Below are 22,891 nucleotides of genomic sequence, written 5' to 3' on the forward strand. Positions count from 1 at the left end.
AATAAATCGTGTGGTGTCTGAATCTGACCACAATAGCCCTCGGTAGGCTTGCTTTTTCTGCCAGACGTTTTATACCATCGCATGCACTTTCGGCACGTGAAGTGCCAAAGAAGCCGACAAGTTCTGGTCCTGCTCGTGGTAGCAAAGTATCAAAAAGTGCTCATATATACCAAAAGTTCAAAAATTTCTCGAGGTCATATACTGCACTCTAAATGAATATGTAAGCAAGCATCAGCAATTTTGCTAATTCTGCATACTCTACATATGGGTGCACTTTTCAGGATCCAAGCATAAAAAAACAATGAATTAGAATTCATAAAAGTAACCTTGCCGATATGCAGTGCCTCCATAAATTACCAATTCATTCTAGCCTCATTTTCTCACCTTTAAATTCCAAAGGTGGAGGCTCCTGTCGGCTACTACAACATATCAGACACATGTGAGCTCGATCTCTGCTCAAAATATTATTAGCAACCCGACGATTACCTCGCCTACTGTCCCATGTGAGTGTAGACTCACCCGTTACAAAAACTTCGCTGCACTGCCAAATGCGAAAACAGACGTGAATGCAGAACAAAACAAAAACCGCCCAAATGAGGATAAAGCGTTTTTTTTCCTCCTACAACACAAAACCCGAATTAAAAGTGGCCTCAAATTGTCGCATTGTACTTGTATAATTGCTACGGTCTGCTGCAAAGCAGACGAGGAGAAAAGTAGCAGACGAGCAAACGACAAGGAGACTGACAGCAGCCCATATGTACACACTTTGCCAATGCACACCACTGATGACGTTGTTTGTGCACATTAACAATTATTTTTCGGTTTCAACAAAATTTACAGGGACAAAATTTTCCATGTCAAAAGAAAAGGCATTAGATCACCTAATGAACTATCCATGTATTTTAGCACGACGATCGTTATGCTTAATTTACGATTGAATCTCCCCAAAAAGTCACTTTTTGTCAATTTCACAAGGTTCTTTCTCTATAAATGTTTATTTATAGACGCTTACAATATTTTTAGCAGATATACGTCACCTAATAAAAAAGCAAAAAAATGTTTTTCTGCTGCAACATTGCCGCAGTTTCTACAAAAACTGCTTGCATTCGCGTGATGTCTTGCTTCTTTGATAAGTCTGTTTAGGCTGTAGAAGTAATACATGGTTTTAGCTGTGACATCAACTGAAATAACAATGACAACATAATGCTTTAAAACCAAATGTGTTGCCATACAATGTGTTGCCCATGTATACGGCTCTAAAAACGCACTCAACAAGTCGGCACTCCCACGTGCCATTATTCTCTGGAATAGTTTGCCTGATTACATTGCTGCCGAGACAAATCATAAAACATTCCGTCATATGTTATCGAGCCACTTCACAAACTTCACCGAGTAGATGCTTTTCTGCAGTGCAAGGATGAATTTTCGGAACTTTTCCACCCTACACCATCATCAAAGCAAATCGCTCGTATGCTACATCAGATCAGCTATTTCTGACTGGCAGTTATCCCACCTATCGGCTTTTTTTTTCCTCGCTAAGTGAATTCACCCCGCTGTATTGGCGCTATGAAATGTATCGTTTTTTTTTATCTTCATCGCACATGGTATTAGTTTTGATTTTGTAAAACATGAACTCGCTTTAAGATTGTTGCAGCTGTGACATGTAAGCGTTCCCTTCTTGTGCTTAATAAACGCACATTTTCGCTTACTGTTTGCATGCGTGCGTCATCTTTACATGTATATACTTATCTATAATGCTTTCCATTTACAGTGGAACTTCGATTATACGACTTTCAGGGGACCACGCAAAATCGTCGTATAATCCGGGCGTCGTATAATCGAAAAACCAAGAATATAGGCACTGATGGTCGTTGTTGCCACAAAAGTTGTCACATAATGCGTAAGAAAGTCCGCGGCACAAATCTACGCTGCTCCGATGAAGGTAGATTAAATTACTTGAAAAAATGACAACCACGCATTTTATCGGAGGTGTGAACAAATCTTTATTCTCACCTTTTAAAAAAATCTGTGATTTTTTTTCTGTGATTTTGCCCAGCCACGATGCATCAGCTTTCTTTCGAGAGCTGCGACATCTGGCAGCAAGTCGCCGATCTCGTCGCGTGCGCAAGCAAACCGCCGAATGTTATCGACGTAGCACAACACATCCACGTACGTCGTAACGGACGCACTAGCCTCTGCAGTGTCATCCATCTCTTCCTCGTCAGAAGTTCCCGCAGTGTAAGAACGCACAGTTTCGATAATGTCATCCAGCGACACTGCACTGCACACTGCAATGTCGTCGTCGGCACCAACATAGTCAGCGAAGGATCCAGGCAGCTGAAGGTTGCCGAACCCTGGTTCGTCATCAACAGGCACTGCAGCTTCACTGGTAGAACAAGCACCACTTCTATTAAAGCCACAGTGCCTGAAGCAGTTGACAATGGTTTCTGGCGTGATTGTGTCCCATGCACTAGCAATGTAGTGCATTGCATCAAGCACAGAAAACTTGTTATCCAACTGCTTGCGTTCCATGCCCGCCAGCCGACGCTGCACCAGAAACTTCCGATATTTCTGCTTCATGCACTTGATGACGCTGGCGTCAAGTGGCTGCAGCTTGCTAGTGCAGTTGGGGGGCAGAAATGTAACTTTCACATTTCTCAAATGCGACGTATCTAATGAATCGCATGGCGCATTGTCAAGCAGAAGAAGAATCTGTTTTTAGCCCCCCATTTTTGAGTCCAGCTGCTGCAGATATGTTGAAAACATAGCAGCCGTCATCCAGGCTTTCCGGTTGAACATGTACTGGCACGGCAGCCTTTTCAAATTCTTGAAGCATCGTGGCTTCGCAAACTTGCCGATCACGAGGGCAGGAAGCTTTTCTGAGCCGTCTTCATTAGTGCAAAGCAATACAGCAAAACGCTCTTTGCTTCGCTTACCCCCGTGACAGCTCTCTCCTTTGAATGTTAATGTCTGCTCTGGCTGCATATTATAAAATAATCCAGTTTCATCCTCATCAGACTGCTTGTATTGCCATATCAATTCCGGCAGCAATGCAGTCCACTTTTCGACAGTGTCAGAGCTGACTGACGAGCTCTCTCCACAGCAGCGGCTGTACACAACTCCACTGCGTTTTTTAAAGCGATCCAACCAGCCATTGGAGGCTTTAAAGTCATCAATGCCGCAGCGCAATGCAACTGTCTCCGCCTTCTCCTTCAACATTGCGCCATACATGACAATTCCTGAACTGCGGGCCTGACGCAAACACTCAACGAGGGCCGTCTCCATGGCAGCATGTTTGCCATCTTTCGCGGCCTTCCTGTTCAGGCCAAACTTTGCCGCATTTAGTAGGATGCTGTCCTTCTTTGTGAGGATCGTTTTCAGCGACGACTCAGGAATGTTCAGGTCGCAGGCAATGCTGGCCTTTGTTGCTCCGCTCCGCTTCTCCGCCTCCTCAATTATGCGATGCTTTTCTCCAAGCGTCAGCGGTTTTCGGTTCTGCGACATTGCGAGACGCAGCACTCGCAACCAAGAATTCGAAAGCTTCCTCGCACACCAATGTCCGAATACTGAAAATTTTGCACGTAGACGCAGCAGCTGCGGCGCACAACCCACCGATGAGGCAAACACATGAAGGAATGGCTCGAAGGCAACAAGGCAGTGGGCCCATTCAATTTTTGCAAGGGCGTACGTCTGCGCAAGCTTCGACCAATCGCGAGGGGCTAAAACTCCCCAGCCCTCTGGTAGCTAGACAGCAGCTAGTTCCGGTTCCCGCGGCTATCCCAAACGTAGACAGGCTCAACAATCGCCGTTCAACACGTGCGGTACAACTACGCGAAATCTAGTGAAAGTTATCGCATACTAGAAAGCGAGCTCGAAATTATCTGCCATGTTACCTGCTCACAGCTGTCACTACAAAACCACCCAAAAGAAGGCAGAAAGCAAAACAAAAAAAGGCCCCAATGGAAGTGCGCAGTGCAATGCGACTAAGCAAAACGAATGCGCTCAGGCTGGCTCTGGACAACGTTTGCTCTGGCTAGCTATGGTCGACAGCGTATCGAAAAATTGAAGAGGCCCTGTGGTGGCAGCGCGGATAGTGCGCTAGAACGTGCGGAGGAACGAACTCGGTCGCAGTGTGCCTGCGTGCGTCATCGTAGATTTTTCTTTTTTTTCTTGGACAGTCCAGCAAAGCGTCGTACGAGACGGGGCCGGCGTAAAATTGCGTTGTAGAATTGAGGTTTTCAATACATTAGTTCTATGGGGGTTTTGCCGGGACCAAGCCAATTCGTCGTAAAACGCGGGTCGTCGCAGGACCGGGGGACGTATAATCAAAGTTCCACTGTATTATATTGCAATTGTATCTTTCCTCATGTATTTTTGCCAACTCCATATGTATATGTACATGTATCTAGTGTATCACCCCCCTTACTCAATGCTTCCCCCCCCCCCCCCCAGGGGCCTGTAAGGTAGCTTGAAATAAATAAATACATAGTTTTCCTTTTTGCCAGCACATTTAAAGGGCGGTCACGTGACCGCACAGTTTTTTTTTAACAAAAATACTTCCCTAAAATCACTCTCACATAGTTACTTCTCAGCTAAATTTTTTGTTCAGCAGAATCGCTGGTGGTCAAATTTTGGGCTGGGACGTTTCACTTGGAATGACCCTATATGAGTCTTGTGAACATTTCTGCTCTTTTATAATATGTCAATAACGACTTCATTAAGTACAAAATGCATTGAAAAATTACTTGTCTGAATAAATAAATTAGTTGCTTATAGGGTAAAACAGAAGCGGGTTGGACTCGTTCTGGCCACCTGCGGAACCCCAAATCTCCTTCAGCGAACCCCTGGCAGTTTGAGAACCTATGCTGTCACAATAAATGTTTTGCAAAACAAACACTTCAGTGTACCCAAATGTAAATACTATTCGCGGCGAAATTGGGCGGTCGGCAGCGTGCACACAAATACACACAGTGGCGCTTCATATAGTTGGCGAATAAAATGCGTTAAGTGCAGTTCACTGGTAATATCTATGCTCCTCTCTACTGAATCAGTGTAGAAGCCTTTGCAACGTTACTATTACGAGCGAGTAAAGCGCATTGTCCCTTTGAAAGGAATGCTCGCCCTGTGTGACTGTCTGCGTGCTTTCGCACGGAATCGCACTGTTGCTGTGCTTTTTGTGCATGTTTAGCTCAAGTTCCACCTGCTACACACTGCTGCAGCGTGACGGAACTACTTATTTACTTCTTTCTCATCTGCATACAAAACACAAAAAAGAGAAAGACTGCGGAAAGCCCGCATATCTATGCGATGAGTTCAGTACCAACGTTCGCACCTTATATGCATAATACATCCACTTTTCTCATTCTGTTCACCATGAAATGTGGGACAGTCGATAAGTCTAGTCAAGAAAGCTTGACGCTGACAGCAATTTGTGCTGCATTGCGTTTACACGTATACGCACATGTTCTTGCACCAGTAGAAGTATAAAAACTCTGTAAGCGTTCAGCAGAAAGCTTTCATCGATGAATTACATCCATGACAGTGCTACAACAAAGGTCTGGTTATTTTATGAAAAAGCATGTTTTTTTCTTTTCAGATGAAAAATGACCGCTGCCTTCTGTCGGCCATTTTTCATCAATGCCCCGCAAACGCTGAAACCTGTAAAAAAGATGAGATTTTCAGTGAAATTATAAAACATTAAATATAAGGCACACCGTCTGAATCATTTTCAATGCCTGGGCTCTTTAAAGCGTTCTTGAATCTAAGCACACGGTTGGGCACAGCAACTCCGTTTTAAGCATAGTGCAAGTACCGTTGTGTCACAGTTTATACAATAGTAATAATTCTATGTGGTGGTACCACGGCCAGATAAAAACAACCAAGGATTCTCACACAGTCGATAAACTACTGTGTCATAGTGTACACCCACGAATGTGCAGAAGGGCATGGCCTAGAGCCTCGTTTTTGCTTACAACCGAGTCGCTAAAATGTTGCATTCACACACCATTTCATAGTCCTCATGTTTGAGGGACGCCAAGAACATTTTATATGTGCGAAGCAGAAAGTGGCACCCACTATGAAATTATTTTGGTGAATGGAGGGTACGACGACAATAAACAGCACTCTGGAAAGTTGCACTCGCCTATCTTATTACAATGCATTAGCAGCGGAGAAGGGACAAATGATTTCGTATGTCGTTTCAGGCATACGTACAAGCAGTTATACTCGCGCTGACATAACCGGACAAACCACCCTTTGAAAACGTGCATCACATACACTCACATAGAAACATGACGTGACTAGCAGACAACGCATGGAGCCATCCACACTTGCGCGCTTCTACCAGTTGACGCCAGGATGCAACTCCACTTGATGTCGCAGCCAATAGCTTGTAAGCTCACTAGAGGCATGTGCCCAAAGACTAGCATTCTAGAGTAGCAGCCACAATTACTGTACCTCTTGGCGAATGGCCATGTGTGCAAGGGTGAAGCCTGGATCGAAGTTGGCAGAACGAGCCAGCAGCCCTGCCTCGACATGAGTCAGCTGTCGTGCAGGGTCTCCACCTGAGCTTAGATAACGGCTGATCGGTTCAGGATCTCCGTTCACAACAGCGCGACAGGCATTCAGCCATAGCCTATCCACTTCCCGCACCTGTCGCCGCAAACTGCACAGGTAGTTGTTGCTAGGTGGGGTTTCATCTCCTGAAACTTGCACCTGAGAAAGGAAAAAAAAACAAAAATACCATGGGTGGCTTTCTCAATCAATTATTTTATGCGATTCTTACAATTTCTTCAATAAAAAAATTCCCAGTTTCACACAAGGCCAAAGCAATAAATGTAATAACAACAAATGGTAATGTTATACAAAGTGAAGCTGCCAGCTAACTCTTCTAGATCAGGTTTCACGTAACTGTACAAAATACTGGAAAAACAAAATGCGGATGCTTCAGGGAGAGAAGCGGTTCTTGCACAGTCTCTCCTGATTGAAAGCGCAGCACATAGAAGTGTATACGAACCGTGTGCCAATACCTGCCCAGACAGCACGTGTGCCCTTGATGCAAAGTTGACAAATTCTGCTCAAACGATTTTCTCCCCATGTCCTTTCATGCTCCTTCGAGAAAGGCGGGACATTCCCTTTCTGCTTGAGCAGCATTAAATGGCAAGCCTCACAGCACTCTGGGTGATGTCTTCTGCTTGAGCACCATTAAATGGCAAGCCTCACAGCACTCTGGGTGATGTCATCGCATGCACCCTTCAAGCAACGAAGATGAGCTAGCTCGTCTGATCTTTGCTTCAGCCGTGTTAGTCGCTACACTTGCACACTTTTAGTCTAGGTTAAACATACCATGCCTGGGGGGATGCTATTGATTTGGACTTTATACAGAAAATGACGGCAACGACTACGGCAAAAGCCCTTAGAGAGTGTCCGTCCATACAATTGCTGTCACAATAACTCACTCCAACCACTTGCCCTATATATTGAATGGTCCTAGTAAAGAAAGTGGGGCAGTATATGACTATTGCATTTCGAATGACAGAAATGTAATCTCACAGAAAATTAAAACACCTAGCTTACATAACTTAATTTTTTATCAATATAGCAGTAAAAAAGACACATAAGTCAAAACTGAATACAACTTAGTCCTTCAATGCTTTTCTGACCACGAAGCTCTTCTGTAACGACTTTGAAGAGAGCTTTGCTGAGTAGAGACACTGGGAGTCCAAGAAATTTACTGGAATCGGCGTTCAGTTTTCCTTGTATTATAAATTTGAGTGACCGACAGCTGCAAGAATTGTGCGCAAAACCACGGATGGTGTCCATGAGCGATGATGCCCAAGATTTGCTGTGTACCAGGTTGTCGCTTCAACAACAAAAGTACGAGCCAAAAGGTGTCTAACCCCCCATATTCACAAACCTAACTTAAGCTTATCTTTATGACTTAAGTCAACCTTAGCCATAAGTCCGCCCTAAACACATTTCAAAAGCCTACCCTGTACTTATCGTTTGAGTAAGGCCCAGTGAAGGTAGTCTATGACCAACCTTAAGGCTTTAAACAACATGGTGGGGGATGACAACTTTGCGTATTCTGTCGATTATGTGGACCGCAAAGAATAAATATTGAACGGCACAGCATATGCATAGTTGTCACTGCCACGACGAGTCCTCGACGATTCAAGGAACCCTGTGGAAACCTACGACAAGCAAGAATTTTCGTGCTGCCCTTGCTTCCCAAAAAGTGCCGTGAAGAATCTGCTCGCTGTACAGTTTATGCAGGAAACTATCCACGATTGGGTTTTATGTGCCGCGTCTGATGCAGCTGTTCATCACATTGCGCTTTTATGGTGTTCGCCCGTTTCAAATTGAGAGTGATGGCCTTTTCAATGTCTCATAGCTGACCGTATCACGAGTATACAGTCCAGCAGATAACCTGCTTTGGTTGCAAAAAAACTTTTTCCAGCACCAGTAAAACTTCTTGAAGTGACAAAAACACATTTCAAATAGTTTGGTTGCCCGTACAGGGATGCACATTGTGTCGGCTGTTGAATTCTATCAGGAGCTGCTTTCCACGTTTCTTGTTTTCTCTGAAGCACTGTATCTGAAGGCATAGAGCGCGCATCTTAGTACTTATTGACAAAATTCGTCGGAACATATCCACTTCATCAGTGAGGTTCATGTGAGTGCACTGTTCTACAATAAACGCAACTTCATAAAAAATGCTGTAATACTGCTGAAACTATTAAATAAATCTGTGAAATTTTAAAAACAGGGAGAAAAAAAGGCAAACGCTGAAAGCAGCACAACAGTAATGCCAAACACAGCAAAAACATGCAAGACGTCGAAATAACAAAAATGATACGACAACCTCGCTGCGTCGACGGGAGTTGCAAAAAAGTGGCCAGACGAAAGACAAGTATTTCACCAAAAACTGCCGGAGCCTAAACAAACATTTCTGCTATTTGCGTTTGACTGCTTCCGTGAATTCTGTCATTGGTTTCTTACAGTAAAGCTAATTTATTGCTGTCCTAGGTAATGATTTTGTAGCACAAATTTATGTACACCCGCACCCAGGACTAATACTAGACGAGTTTAGGACACCTTTCATAAGGCGCACTTATGACAAGATAAGGAAAGTTTCTGAAACACACCTTGTACTTTTCATACACTTATACTTTTCTTGTGCTTTGGTAAGTAGCCTTACCGCAATAAGTTAAGGCCGGTTCATGAAAACGGCGGTAAGTTTGACAAGAGACAGCAATGAGAGGAATGACCACATCTATTCAATTGGTTAAACAATTGAACACCACGTACCTTTGAGTGCCCGTCTAATTGGACACCAGTTCTCTTCAAGTGGCCAATCATTTGAACACCAGCTGGCCTCAAATAGATGACTAGATCCATTCAATTGGTTGAACAATTGAACACCACCTAGTTTCAGACCATTTACAATTAACTGGATTACCAGTTGCACAACGGTTCCCTTTCATTAGTTAGCCATTTGGGCACCTGTTAGCTTCAATTGGATGACCACTTGGACTCCATCAGTTGGTCAACCAATTAACCACCAGTTTTATCCAAATGGTTATAATTAATTGGATCTGAACTGATTTACCAAACGGAAGTAATTGGTACGTTTCCAAATGGTGGCAAAATTACAATGGGTTGCAAATCAATTGTGGCCGATTGGTATTTTTCCAATTTGAGCACTCTGGGGTGGAAGCAGACTTTCGTGTTTTGGAGCAGCTCAGGGAGCAGAAATAATGCTGTTTTGGAGCAGCTTTGGCGCTACAAAATGGGAGTACTGGAACAGGTTCGGAGCACCAAAAGGTGTGTTTCAGAGCAATGCAAGTTAATTTTGAAGCTTCTTTCTAGGGTCACAACACATTACTGTCAATTGAAACTATTTCTGGTAAAAAAATTCCAATGGCTTTCACTAAACATTCAGTACTAATGATCTGACCAGACTTACTACCCACAAATAGTGTGTGTGTGTAGGTGTGTTTACGTGTGGGTAAGCACGCATTTGTGCTCCCATCATTAAACATCACAGCTGACAGAGAAATAACTCGTTTTCATGACGACTAGATATTCATAGTGCACTTCATTTGGTGGAAGTTTGTTATCCCCACCCTAATTAAACAAGCTACTCTGCTCATCTATGCTCGGTCTGGAACGATGTGGGAATGAACAATTCACAGGGCAAATCTGCGCGCACACTACAGCAAGCCACCCGGCAGCGACTAGATATTCATGGTGCACTTCATTTGATGAAAGTTTGTTATCCCCACCCTAATTAAACAAGCTACTCTGCTCATCTATGCTCGGTCTGGAGCGAAGTGGGAATGAACAATTCACAGGGCAAATCTGCGCGCACACTACAGCAAGCCACCCGGCAGCGACGGCGCGAGCAGCATAGGCGCCGCGCTGCATGCAACTATCTAAGAGATGATCGAGCCCACGCAACCACTATGTGTTTCAATGAAACTCAGTTGTCGCTTAATTAATATGAAATCGCGGTAGAGAAGCGCACATATGTATCACAGTAAGCCGATCGATTTTGTCGCTATCTCAGTCGCTGCGTATCCAGGACCCTGTAATAATTTCGAAATGCTATTTCGCCACTGCGCGCTATCAAACAATCGTGTGCGAGTGTAAGCCCAGTATCTTTTCCGCACTTCGACGAAAAAAAAAAAAAAGACTTTTTGATGGGTACTTTGGGCAACAGGATCATGCCTGGCATGTACAAATTATCGAGGTTTTACTGCATTACTAGACAATTCCCAGTTACTCATGTTGGTGCCACCATTTCTGAGCGGAAACCACGGCGATAACAGCGATGAGACAAGAACAAGCTCAATGAATGAAGCGAATTACGTGATCATGATTGAACATGTGATCGAACTACATTGGATATGGATGCGGCCGCGTCCTTTGTGCGGCCAACGTTCAGTGTTGTTCGGTCGACGATAATATTCAACAAAATTGGCAGTTTACGCTTCCAATCAACAATTATCGTGGAAATTGCCATTTTTATGCACAGCCTGGCGCAGCAGGTCAGACTGGCGCAGAACGGACCAATTAGCGCAGCACTTCCACCCCTAACCACTTCAACTTTTTGACTGGGAGGAGATTTCAGATTAGGAGCTTGCCGTAGCTTCTACACACAAGAACGAAAGGAGTATGAAAAATTTTTGTGAGATAAACAAACAATTATGAAAAAACCTCAAGTAGCAGAATACATGAAAGCTAAGCTTTAGAGGTCCCTTGCACACTATATACACAGCCTAGAAAAATATATTTACAGTACAGGTGCAAGGCCTGACGTGGTGGCGGCTCCAGAGTTGAATCCTCGAGGCTTGTTACGTCTAAGAAGTCCGTCGCGCCACAGGTGCACGGCCATCGGCTACACCGTCGGGTCTCTGCAGTATCACGCGACTGTAGTGTCGAGCCTTCGCAGCGGCTGTACCGCTTATCCTTGTGATGCACATTCTACGGAGCGAAGCCGCAGGACATCTTTCGCGTCTTCACAAGGATGACATCGCTCGGCCGAGCTCCTCTCCGGGTCGTACCTCATGGCTCACAGGGTGTTGATGAGAAGGCAGGGGCACCTGGTTATGGGCTCTGCTGGCAGACTTCTGTCGAATGCCGTGCCGCTGTCGCCGCACGTCTGCCTTTTAACGTTCCAAGACCCCCTCACCCCCTTTTTTATATGTTCTTTCTTTTTTTCACCTGGCCTGCTTCAATGTATGATCTTCTTTCTTTATTTCTAGAATCGATATTGTTCTTTTCTCTCCTTTTCTCTTCCTCATCTTCTCCCTCTTCTACCACCAAGTGACATGTTCATGACAGCACTGATGAAAACTTTCAGAGACCACGGCGACGACGACGGATCTTCAGACAGGGTTCGTACAGGTTTCCAAAGCGAAAATTCAAGGATATTCAAGGACTTTCCAGGACCTGTTGCAAGTTTTTCAAGGACTCAAAGGGGCATGCTAAGGTAGAATTTTTCACTGTAAAAATTTCAAAAATGAACAATTTTATTGCACTTACAATATATGGATATCACTATTTAAAAAAAGAGCGTAGTCTTAACAAATTCTCGCACCTTCTCCATAGGGAGAGAGCACGATGTCATGTCGGAAAGTTAGCACTGATGGGCCTAAACGTACATGTGTAGTCAGGCCTTAAAGGGGTCGTGCCACAATATTTGTGGCTTGCGCGCTCCTTGCTGCAAGCTTTAATTAAAGCTCCAATAAGCACGATACACGCACCAAGATTCATTTATTCTCGCTATATAATCTGCCGCCTTTTTGATATGAACAATTTTCAGTTCATGTTTGTGGGGACAGTGTTGTGCAGGTACATAGCAGTGTAGCTGACTTCATAACATGATCACAAAGCTTTGCACGCGTCATGCAGAGTATTGTCAGCTCTTGCACACATGTGCCACACAAGCACCTGCAAAACAAACTCGCCGCTACGTGCAGCAGTCGCGATGCTTTGCCGGTATGTACGGGGCGGAAGTCCGGAGGTCACTCAGCTGACTACAGATCTGGCGTGACGTCACTAAAACTTTTGTTGCCCTTCCTGTGTTAGCTACATCAGTGTTGGACGCGCTCGCGATGGGGCTCGATAAGGAGAATAAGCATTTAGGTACACTTGGGAAGCAACTTAATATATATTCTTAAACCCACACGGTGCTTGCTATAGCCTTGAAATTTGATGGCACCACCCCATCGAGAGTGTCGGCTTGTGCACAGTTGACACTCGCAGCACATTGCTGAACAACCAAAAAGTAACAACTGTGACAGTGGTTAATTTATGCTCATCCTGTGGATACATGTGCGTTTTTTTCTAGCACCGTTCTTGGTTTGTTTAAGCAGCATGCTTCCAGTGTCGAGCTATAACAGTCGTTCATCGGCACTCGTCCTGTGCGCTTTCTTTTCGTGCGTCCTTCGTACTTGAGCGGCGCACAATGCACGTATGGTGTTGCTTGCCCTTCTTTGTGTGACATTCTAATTTCTTACTATCACATTCACTGCTTCACCCTCGCCAGAAACTAACTTTTTCACATGCACTTCTGCAAAATGACATCATGTGCACCACGCCGCCGCATTACTGCTTCACATGTTGGGAGTTTGACAGTATCACACACCGATGTACATTTAGGAGGCCGCGATGTCAATATATATGTTTGCACTGCTCAGAACATTCCAAGGATTTTCAAGGATGACAAAAAATTCCAGAACTTTCAAGGACCTTGAAAATGCATTTTTCAAATTCAAGGGTTTTCAAGGATTTCAAGGACCTGTACGAACCCTGTTCAGAGGTCAACTCACCATTCACTTTGCAGTCTTGCACCGCGCCATGAGTTTGTGGGACCAAAGCCTTTGCGATTTGCGGATTAGCTCTGGCAACACAGTAGCACGTTGCAGGCAATACAATGAATGGGATAGCAACAAATTGTAATATAATACCAAGTAAGGCTAACAGCCAACTCTTTTGGATCCAATATCCCGGAACTCCTACAAAACGCTGGTGTAAGCAAATATGGAAGCTCTAGAAAGAAGCACTTTTTCACAGCAATTGCGACCACACCCTTAACAGCTCACTTTTTTTTAATTTCCGGTCAAAAAATGCCCATTTTTTTATTGCCGATTTCGATTCTTACTGTAATAAAAAGTAGCTAGTCGATGTTGAAAAAGTAATTCCACCACATACTTAGTCAAAGCAACGAAATAAAATTTATTTCTGAACAATACATAGAAAAACAGCTAACTGCTGCTAATAAAAGTTGAAAACCTTATAAACCAAACAGTTATAAATGGCACATCCTTTTTTGCTTGCGTAAGCTAAGCACCCTTGAAGTTTTTCACTCTGGAAGCTTCGGGGCTGCGTGGAAAATTTCAAAACGTGGAATAACGCAAGGCAGCTTCACGGGCAGGCACTTGCATTGTTCGAGTTCGACCTGTCTTCACCATCACTAGAGTAGCTACTCAATTCACCGTGATCGCTGTCTTCAATTCAGGGCACAAAATATCTGTACTTGAATCATCATCACTCAAAGAAGACCACGAAAACAAATAGCATTTTTCTTCATGCTGATAGGCAAGCTATGCATGGGTCCCCGCCACCGCACTCCTGTCACAGGAGAAAGCTAAATCCTCCAGCGAATGCTGCACTCTAGTGGATGACACATAATGTAACCCGGCTTTTCCGTTTGAAAGTTAGGAGGGAGTACCTATTCCACTAGGGACAAGTTCTGCTCATCCAAAGCAGTCTGGTGACGGTTTGGGCAGGACGAGCTTTGTTATCGAAAGCAGTGAATGGGTTATAATCTAAGTTCACAGTTGCTACTCTAACAACTCCCCCCCCCCCCCCATTCTTCCGTCCTCGTTGAAGACGGGCAGTTTTCGGTCTGTTTGAGCATACGGAGTATGTTACCGTATGCGCTCTCTAGGCGATAAAGATGGGAGTTGTTATGGAACATGGTAGTGGCAGCAAAAACCAGTTGAGAGTATCCATATAAGTAGTATCACAATAATAACACAGTTTTTTATAGCTAATGTGTTTTGAGAGAGCTCTACCTTCATTTCTCCCTTTGTGTAATTTGTGCATTTATTTTTTGGATTTCTCTACTGAAGCTGTATATAATGTAATCCTCTTTATAACGAATGTTTTTCAGCAAATTGTCAATTTCATTATATCCAGGTTTAACTGCATTTTGCAGTGTCACAAGTCCAAGTAAAAAAATATCCTATGTCTAAATAAATGCCCTCATGCTCACCTGATATTTGCAAGGAACCACGCTGGACAACATGTACCGCCTGATTTATCAGCGCTGTGTGTGTGTCTTTTCTAAATGCTCCATCTTTTTTGCACTGATAAATCCGTCTAAATAATCATGAAACAACTTGCCCAAGCAACAGTTTTAACATGTACAGGTAATGCAGCTACTATACTCGGGGACAACCTTCTATAGCATTGAAGGGAAGGCTATTGAACCAAAGTGGGTGTGGTGATGATGATGATGATGATGATGGGTGGTTTTTTAATGGCGCAAGGGCCAATTGATGGCCAAAGAGCACCATTTCGATAGACTAGAGATATGAACAATGATATGATGCGTGGCTGTAAAGGGGCCTTAAAATTCCTAGCGCTAACGCGGGTAAAAACGTAAGTAGTAAAATCATGACAGTGGCGTGAAATATGTGCAGTGAAAGTGAATGTCAAAAGGTCATGATAATAAGACTATGGCGGAGATGTAGTCACCACAGGTCACCTTGAAATATGCAGTGAAAACTATGTACATCATTTAAAAACGTAAACAATGAGTGAATTTTAAAAAGCCAATCCCTACCGCTAAGCATCCCAGGATGTATTCGGAGCTGCTGTCGGTAGGGCAGTAAAAAGTGCTTTTTTCTTAGAGCGTCCAACTCATTACACTAGACGAGAATGTGAAGAACCGTAAATGGTTCTCCACATCTCGCACACAATGGTGGATCACCGACAGACAGAATATATGAATGTGTAGAGTATGTATGCCCTGTTCTTAGCCTTGCAAGTGTTATTTCTGTGTGTCGCGATTTTGATAGTGGCGGCCAATGACCAAGTTCTGGCTTAATAACATGTAGTTTATTACTTGTGTGTCAATCCCACATGTTTTGCCAATAACCTCTGAGCTTTCGTTTCAGGAAAGGTTTCATGTCAAGTGCAGGGATTGGTATTGATGCATTAGCGGCATCGTTGCTGGTGGATGCAGCCAGCTGATCTGCCAAAACGTTTCCCTGTATTTCACGGTGCCCCGGCACCCAGCAGACTACAACATGCTGTTTCTATGAGTAGACTGTGCATAAGAGTGAACAAAGGGACTCAAGAACTGAGTTTTTGTGTTTTTTAAGTGTTTTCAAGGCTATCACCACACTCAGAAAATCCATGTAAATTACCGTTTTTTTGTAGTTTTATATGTGCATTGTGTTTAACAGCTGCAAGTATTGCATAGGCTTCTCCTGTAAAAATGCTTGCATCAGGATGCAAGACGCCAGTATCTGAGAAGGATGGGCCAATGGCTGCGTATCAAAACAGAAGTGTTGGACTTTGAGGCATCTGGAAAGAACTCGGGGCATGTGTACTTTTGTTGTAGTTCCAGGAAGCATGTGCGTATATGTGCAATGGGTGCATGCTTTTCAATCTTTATAAAAGACAAATCACAATCTATCAATTGCCACCGCCATGGTGGTGGGCATGCTGCGGGAGCCATCAGACGATATTCGAGCGACACACCGGTTTCCTCAGAAAGGCCCCTCACACGTAGTGAATAGGGTTGTCTCAAAGACGGATGGTTTTCAAACAGAACAGAAGTAGACGCGTCACCAATTATGAAATTTGAAGGGTGGTCCTTGTCTGCCTTCACTTTGAGATAGTATAGAAAAGACATGTACCATCTCTGTAGGTGGAGTGACCATTCGTTCGATTCCACGTACAGGCTTTCAACGGGGCTAGTGCGAAAGGCACCTGTAGAGAGGCCTAGGTTGTGAATAGGGTCAAGTATCTTTCGGGCGGTGGGTGTCCCAGACTGATAGATTATTGCTCCATAATCCAAGCGAGTGCGTATGAGGCTCCTGTACAAGTTCATGAGACACTTGTTGTCACTCCCCCACGTAGTGCGTGACAGCACATTTAGAACATTCATGGTTCTGATGCACTTGTTTTTTAGATACCTAATGTGTGGTACGAAGGTTAGCTTGGTGTCCAGAACTAGGCCTAAGAATTTGTATTGGGCATTAACAGACATGCGTTGACCATGCAATTGAATGTCAGGGTCGGGGTGAGTGCCTCTCTTTCTAGAGAACAAGACACACGTGCTTTTGGGGGGTCTAATCGGAATCCGTTTTCCTCAGCCCATTTGGAAACCTCGTTCAAGCCAAGCTGAACTTGCCACTCACAAATTGCCAGGTTACAAAACTTAAATCTAAGCTGTACGTCATCAATATATGTACAGTAAAACATATTTTGTGGGATAGAAAGACTCGAAGAATGCATTTTGACAATAAAGTACACCACCTTGCGGTACTCCTGTTTCTTGGACAAATGTTCGGGAAAGAACACTGCCCACTCTGACACGGAATGTACGATTGGACAAGTAGCTTTCGATAATAGTAAACATCCTGCCATGAACACCAAGATTGGACAGGTCTCTTAATATTCCGAATCTCCATGTTGTATCCTAGGCTTTTTCGATATTGAGGAACACAGAAAGAAAGTATTGTCTGTGGACGAAGGCGTCTCGTATCTGTGCCTCGATACGTACCAGGTGGTCGGTGGTGGATCTACCCTCTCGGAAGCCGCATTGGAATGGGTCGAGCAGACTGTTTGTTTCAAGGTAATGTACAAGTCGGCGATTTATCATTTTTTCAAAAAGTTTATACATGCAACTTGTAAGTGCGATTGACCTGTAACTACTTACAGAAAATGGATCCTTGCTTTGCTTTAAAATCGGAATAATAATGGTTTCTTTCCAGGCAGAAGAGATTTCACCGGAAAACCAAATAGCGTTATACAGGGAAAGCAGGGTTCTTTGCGTTTGAGGAGGCAGTTGTTTTTATATTTCGTATACTATACGATCCGAACCTGGAGCTGATTTATTGCAGATATATAGCGATGCTTGTAACTCGGCCAAACAGAAAGGGTTGTTGTACGACTCATGTTTAGAGGATTTTTGCTGTAGTTTCTCTTTTTCGATTTTTCTTTTGTGTCGTTGAAAAGCTGCAGTATAATGCGACGAGCTGGACACCTCTCCGAAGTGGGCACCGAGGAAGTTTGCCTGGTCTTCCAAGGTGTCCCCTTGTGTGTCTACGAGAGGTAGTGAAGATGCGTGTTGTCCTGCTACCTTGCGAACCATGTTCCAGACTTTAGTTTCTTGTGTATATGAAGTGATGCCTGATAAAAACTTATGCCAATTTTCTCTCCTAGCCTGCCGGCGCGTTCTCCTTCCTTGAGACTTAATTTTCTTAAAGCTTTCAAGAGTCTCTGCTGTCGGCAAGTCCCGTAGCAACCTTCACGCTTTGTTTTGTTTGCGTGCATTGCGACATTCAGAGTTCCACCATGGGAGACGTCGCTTGCCAGGCAGTCCAGAAGTTTGCGGGATGCATTTCATCACAGCGTCAGTCAGAAAAGCTGAAAAGTATTGTACAGCTACATCTATAATTAAACTAGATAGGTCAGTCCAACTTAAGTGAGTAATCTGCGAGAACTGTTCCCAATCAGCTTTGTCAGTGATCCACCTGGGGACCTGTGGGAGATATTCATTTGATATGGGTGTGCCTAGCATTACCGGAAAGTGGTCACTTCCGTAAGGATTATTGATGACGTTCCATATCAGTAAAGGAAGGAGGGATGGAGAGACAATACTGAGGTCCATTGACGAGTAGGTATTGTTGGCAAGGCAGTAGTATGTGGGCTCTTTCTGAGTTAGAAGACATGCGCCACAAGTAAAAAGGAACCGTTCAATCAGGCGACCTCGAGCATCGCAGCGAGAGTCACCTCATAGATTGCTATGCGCATTGAAATCTCCAAAAAGAATATAAGGTTCTGGAAGTTCGTCAATGGGGGACTGGTATTCATGCTTTTCAAGACGGTGTTGTGGAGGTATGTATAGAGAGCAGATGGAGACGAGCTTATTTAAAAGAACTGCTCGAACAGCCACCACCTCAAGGGATGTTTGTAGTGGTAGGTGTGTGCATGCAATCCCTTGATTGGCTATAATGGCAACACCACCGGCTGGCACAATGGCATCATTTTGATCCTTTCGAAAGATAACGTATCTGCGTAGAAAGTTAGTGTGTTTTGGTTTCAAGTGTGTCTCTTGCCCACACAGCACTTTTGGTGTATGTTCGTGTAAGAGCTCCTGGATATCGTCGAGGTTTCTCAGCAGTCCTCTGACGTTCCATTGTAGTATTTGTGTCATTTTAGTCTTGTGTGGTGCTGTGTGTACAAAAGTGTTGCCTTAGGTTACGGGGCATTTTGAAAGCCCTGTAATTGGGGTTTTTTTCTTTTTTGGCGCGCTCCAAAGAGCTTCGCCTCTCCTTCGGCGTCTCGGGCGCCGGGAGAGTCGTACTTGTATCCATCACCTCTTGTGAGGTGGTGGATGGTGTCTGCTCGGCAGGCACATTCACAGAACATTCGGACCTAACTGCGTTTGCAGTGGTCCGAGGTCCAGCAGACTGGGGAGTCTGCTGGCTCCGTTTGTTAGGTGGCGGAGCAGTACTGGCTGCTCCAGCCGGGGGCGCTTGTGGCGCACCCACAGTCTCACTCTGTGTGACTTTTGCGGGCACGAAAAGATGCGGCCGGGCACCCCGGCGCATCACATGGACGAAGAAGGGACTGGACTGATAGATGGAAAACCATTTACGTTCTTCTTCAAAGGACAGATTGAACTTCACTTTAATCTCAAGGATTTGTTTTTATTTTTTCCAGATTGGACACGATTTCGAGTAGGCAGCATGGCCTCCTTCACAGTTTGCACAACATGATGTGTTTGAATTACACGTATCTGATGCGTGCTCATTAGATGCATATTTTGCACAGTATTGCGCCCTCTGCAACTTTGTGACTATGTCCAAAGCGCTGGCACTTGAAACATCTGCGAGGGTTTGGCACATAGGGCCTGACACGGAGCTTGCAGTAGCCAGTTTCAATAGAATCAGGTAAGTCACTGGTACCAAAGGTGATGATTATGTGTTTCGTGGGTGTTTCCTTTTTGTCTCATCGTATAATTATTCTTTGGACCTTGACTACATTCTGGTTTTGCCAGCCTTCTAATAATTCACCTACGGACAGTCCAAGCAGGTCGTCATCAGAGACCACGCCGCGCACTGTTTTCATTGACCTGTGTGGGCCCACTAAGACTGGGACATCCCCAAACACTACCAGTTTAAGTAAATTGTCGTATTGGAGCTTGTCGCGAACCTCCAAAAGGAGGTCGCCGCTTCCCAACTTCGTTACACGATATCCTGGGCCGATTGAGTGTTTTCGAGACAAGAAAAAGTGAAATTGCTCGGACTGTTTTGTTCTCTTTTTGGCTATGAACGACATGAAACTTGGGAAAGGACTGCTTCGGTTTGGAAAAAAGAAACGGTTCTTCGGTGAACCACCTTTTGGGGTTGCGATCAGGGAGAGGGGGGGAAAAGTTGGCCATACAGATTGTGTACAGTTCGGCGGCGATGGTGGCCACCCACCACTGAGACCAACAAGGGGACGCCACAAGGTTGAATAGAGTTCGGCGGCGATGGTGGCCACCCACCACTGAGCTCAACAAGGAGACACTACAAGGTTGATTAGTGAACACTTGGAGACACCAGCCATGCATCGCCGCTATAACCGAATATAACTACCCAAGGTTGGGCAACTACACAGGGTTAACCCTCGCCGCCAGAAAATTTGGAAGTAAACTGAAAAGAGAAGATGACAGGACAGATAAAAAGTGAGAGATAAAGACGAAGATGTAGGTAGAGAGAGATAGGAAAAGGCGATTGCCAATTTCCCCTGGGAGGGTCAGCCCAGGGGTGCCGTCTACGTGAAGCCGGGGCCAAAGAGGTGTGTTGCCTCTGCCGGGGGGCCTTAAAGGTCCAATCACCCGTCGTCAGCTCAACCCCCAGGATCCCCTTTTCCCCGGACACGGTTCAGCCACGCACGGCTAGGCGTGGGAGGGAGTCGAACCCCCCCCTCCCGTTAGCTCGGATCAGTGATGTCGCTACGCACCAAACGCCTGCTTGCGCAGACGCCCCTGCGCGGAAGTGGGTGTGTGCCACCGCTGAAAAATATAGTCCACAAATGTGTCTACCTTTTGCACGCGAAAAGCATAAAAAACATTATTTTCTATGGCATAAAGCGATGCTGAACGAACCAAGAAAATATTTGCTTCGCCTTATGAAGTGTAACTTTACGTTTTGCACGATTGAAAACAGTACATGTTTTGGGTGCGCCTCGTAGGCAAAATAGCATCTTCGCCTTTAGGTGAGCGTGCATCGCCCTCCAGCTATTCCGACAACTCACCGAAGGAGCTTGTGTCGAACTTCACTCACAAATGACTGTGTAAGCAGATGTAGCAAGTTCTATGCTGTGGTATCATTCGAACACGGCTGTCGTTCGAATAGCCAGTCTAGCTGGACTACTTTACAGAGCGGTACATATGCAGTAGCTCTGCCCCCGTAGCTTTCCCTTTATTGCCACAAAAAGTTGTCCCCGAGTATACCATAGCCTTGGTGTTTAAAATGCAGCACTCAGTTTTCCACATGTGTATGCTACAATGATGTAATATGTCAGGTGAAGTACGAGTTGAACTATTGAGGTTTGGTGGACGATAAACCATTGCCTCAAACTGGCATAGCATTCAGCAGAGCGCAGCAAGCATGCAAGGATGCCCCCGTGCTGATTGAAGAGAACCTAGCGGCAGCTCTTGTTTTTGTATAAAACTGCGGGTGGATTTTTATGCCTAGAAAAGCATTGGAAGACTCTGTACTTTTCATTACTTCATGCCCATCGAACACCGTGCACACTTGAAACTAGATTTAACAAAGCGATGACAATGCTCAAATTATTTAATTAAATCTGGAAGTCTGTAAAATAGAGAAAAATGGTTTTTAGTCCTTTGAAATCTAAAATTGTAATTTAGTGACACAAGTAACCAGGACACTTTATTTGTCACTAACCCAGACCTGCAGCACGTGTGAAAAGTCAGCAAATGCGGCCTGGACAAGGAGCTTCCCATGTCACCTGGACTTGGGAGGCTCAGTATCATAGTTAACTGCAGTGCATCAAAACCTTAAATACTGCCCTCGATTGCTGACAATGGCTTCACTAACAAGAATTAAAACTGATGAATGATACACTAAATAGTATTTGTAGTAAAACAAAAGCAGACACCAACAAGAAAATTAAATCATAAAAAACAGAAAAAAGAAGCTCCAGCTTCCACACACGTCTTCAGCTCCCAACACACCCTTAATTTCATTAGAACCTTATCCAGGCAAGCTGTATGCTAGACATCATCAGCAGAAATTTGAGAATAGTAAAATTTCATCTCGAATTTGAATTGGTATACAAAATATGTTATTATTAATTAAAGAAAAGAACAAAGTGAAATCTGCTCACGTCCTCAAGCACATAACACAGTCAGTGATTGCTACAGAGATATTACAAAGTGTCATATGCCCAGGCACGTTATAATAGAAGAGCCACTATCAAGTCAGCAGTGGCACTCCTAATGGCTAATAGATGTAGCTAAGGCAGCTAGCTTGTAGTCAGTTTTTTTCCCCCTGGCTATGGTCGCACAGTATGGCTCATCCGACAATGGTAATATTGTACTCCATCAACATAAAAGTCTTCTGAAGCCCGTTTTGAGCGTTTTTTTTTTTTTTTTAACTGTGTGCTGCAATGATACGAGTTTCTGAATGACTGATGAGATGTGGCAGTGGTGACTGCACCGCTCGAACATGTGAAGTCAATCACCGAGGATTTCACGAGCTAAAGTTGGGACATTTTTCAGCACTTCCAGAATAAGTGACCGAACTGCGTAAAAAGTCTGTGCCTTTATTTTAGAAGCAAAGTTGTGAAGGGTTAGACTGTTTTCTCATGTGTTACGTTTTACAAACCGAAATGACATAATATCCTTTAATATAAATGTACGCTCGCTTTTGAACTGAAATATCTCGGAAATGTTTAATGAAATATTTACTATATAGCATCATTATCATTTGTTTTAGCCACTACACCATAACCAAGTTGCTTCATTGGCTTTTGTAGCATTTTAGATATTCACCCTATCGAATTATTCTATTCATAAAATCTCGAATACTCACACACCTTTAATTATCAGTGGATGGATCTGCAAACA

At 44.2% G+C, this 22,891-nt stretch overlaps 1 protein-coding gene across 3 annotated transcripts in view; it reads right to left on the bottom strand.

Annotated features, from left to right (window-relative positions):
- trbd (ubiquitin thioesterase trabid) overlaps positions 1-22,891 on the bottom strand; it is a 159,757-nt gene that overhangs the window by 93,156 nt on the left and 43,710 nt on the right. For all 3 annotated transcript variants that reach the window (XM_037426842.2, XM_075876278.1, XM_075876279.1), the window contains exon 5: positions 6,457-6,714. In XM_037426842.2, coding sequence (XP_037282739.2) covers positions 6,457-6,714 — 258 coding nt within the window. The remainder of the gene's footprint in view (positions 1-6,456; positions 6,715-22,891) is intronic.

Source organism: Rhipicephalus microplus, chromosome X (genome assembly GCF_043290135.1).
Source record: "Rhipicephalus microplus isolate Deutch F79 chromosome X, USDA_Rmic, whole genome shotgun sequence".
NCBI lineage: Eukaryota > Metazoa > Arthropoda > Arachnida > Ixodida > Ixodidae > Rhipicephalus > Rhipicephalus microplus.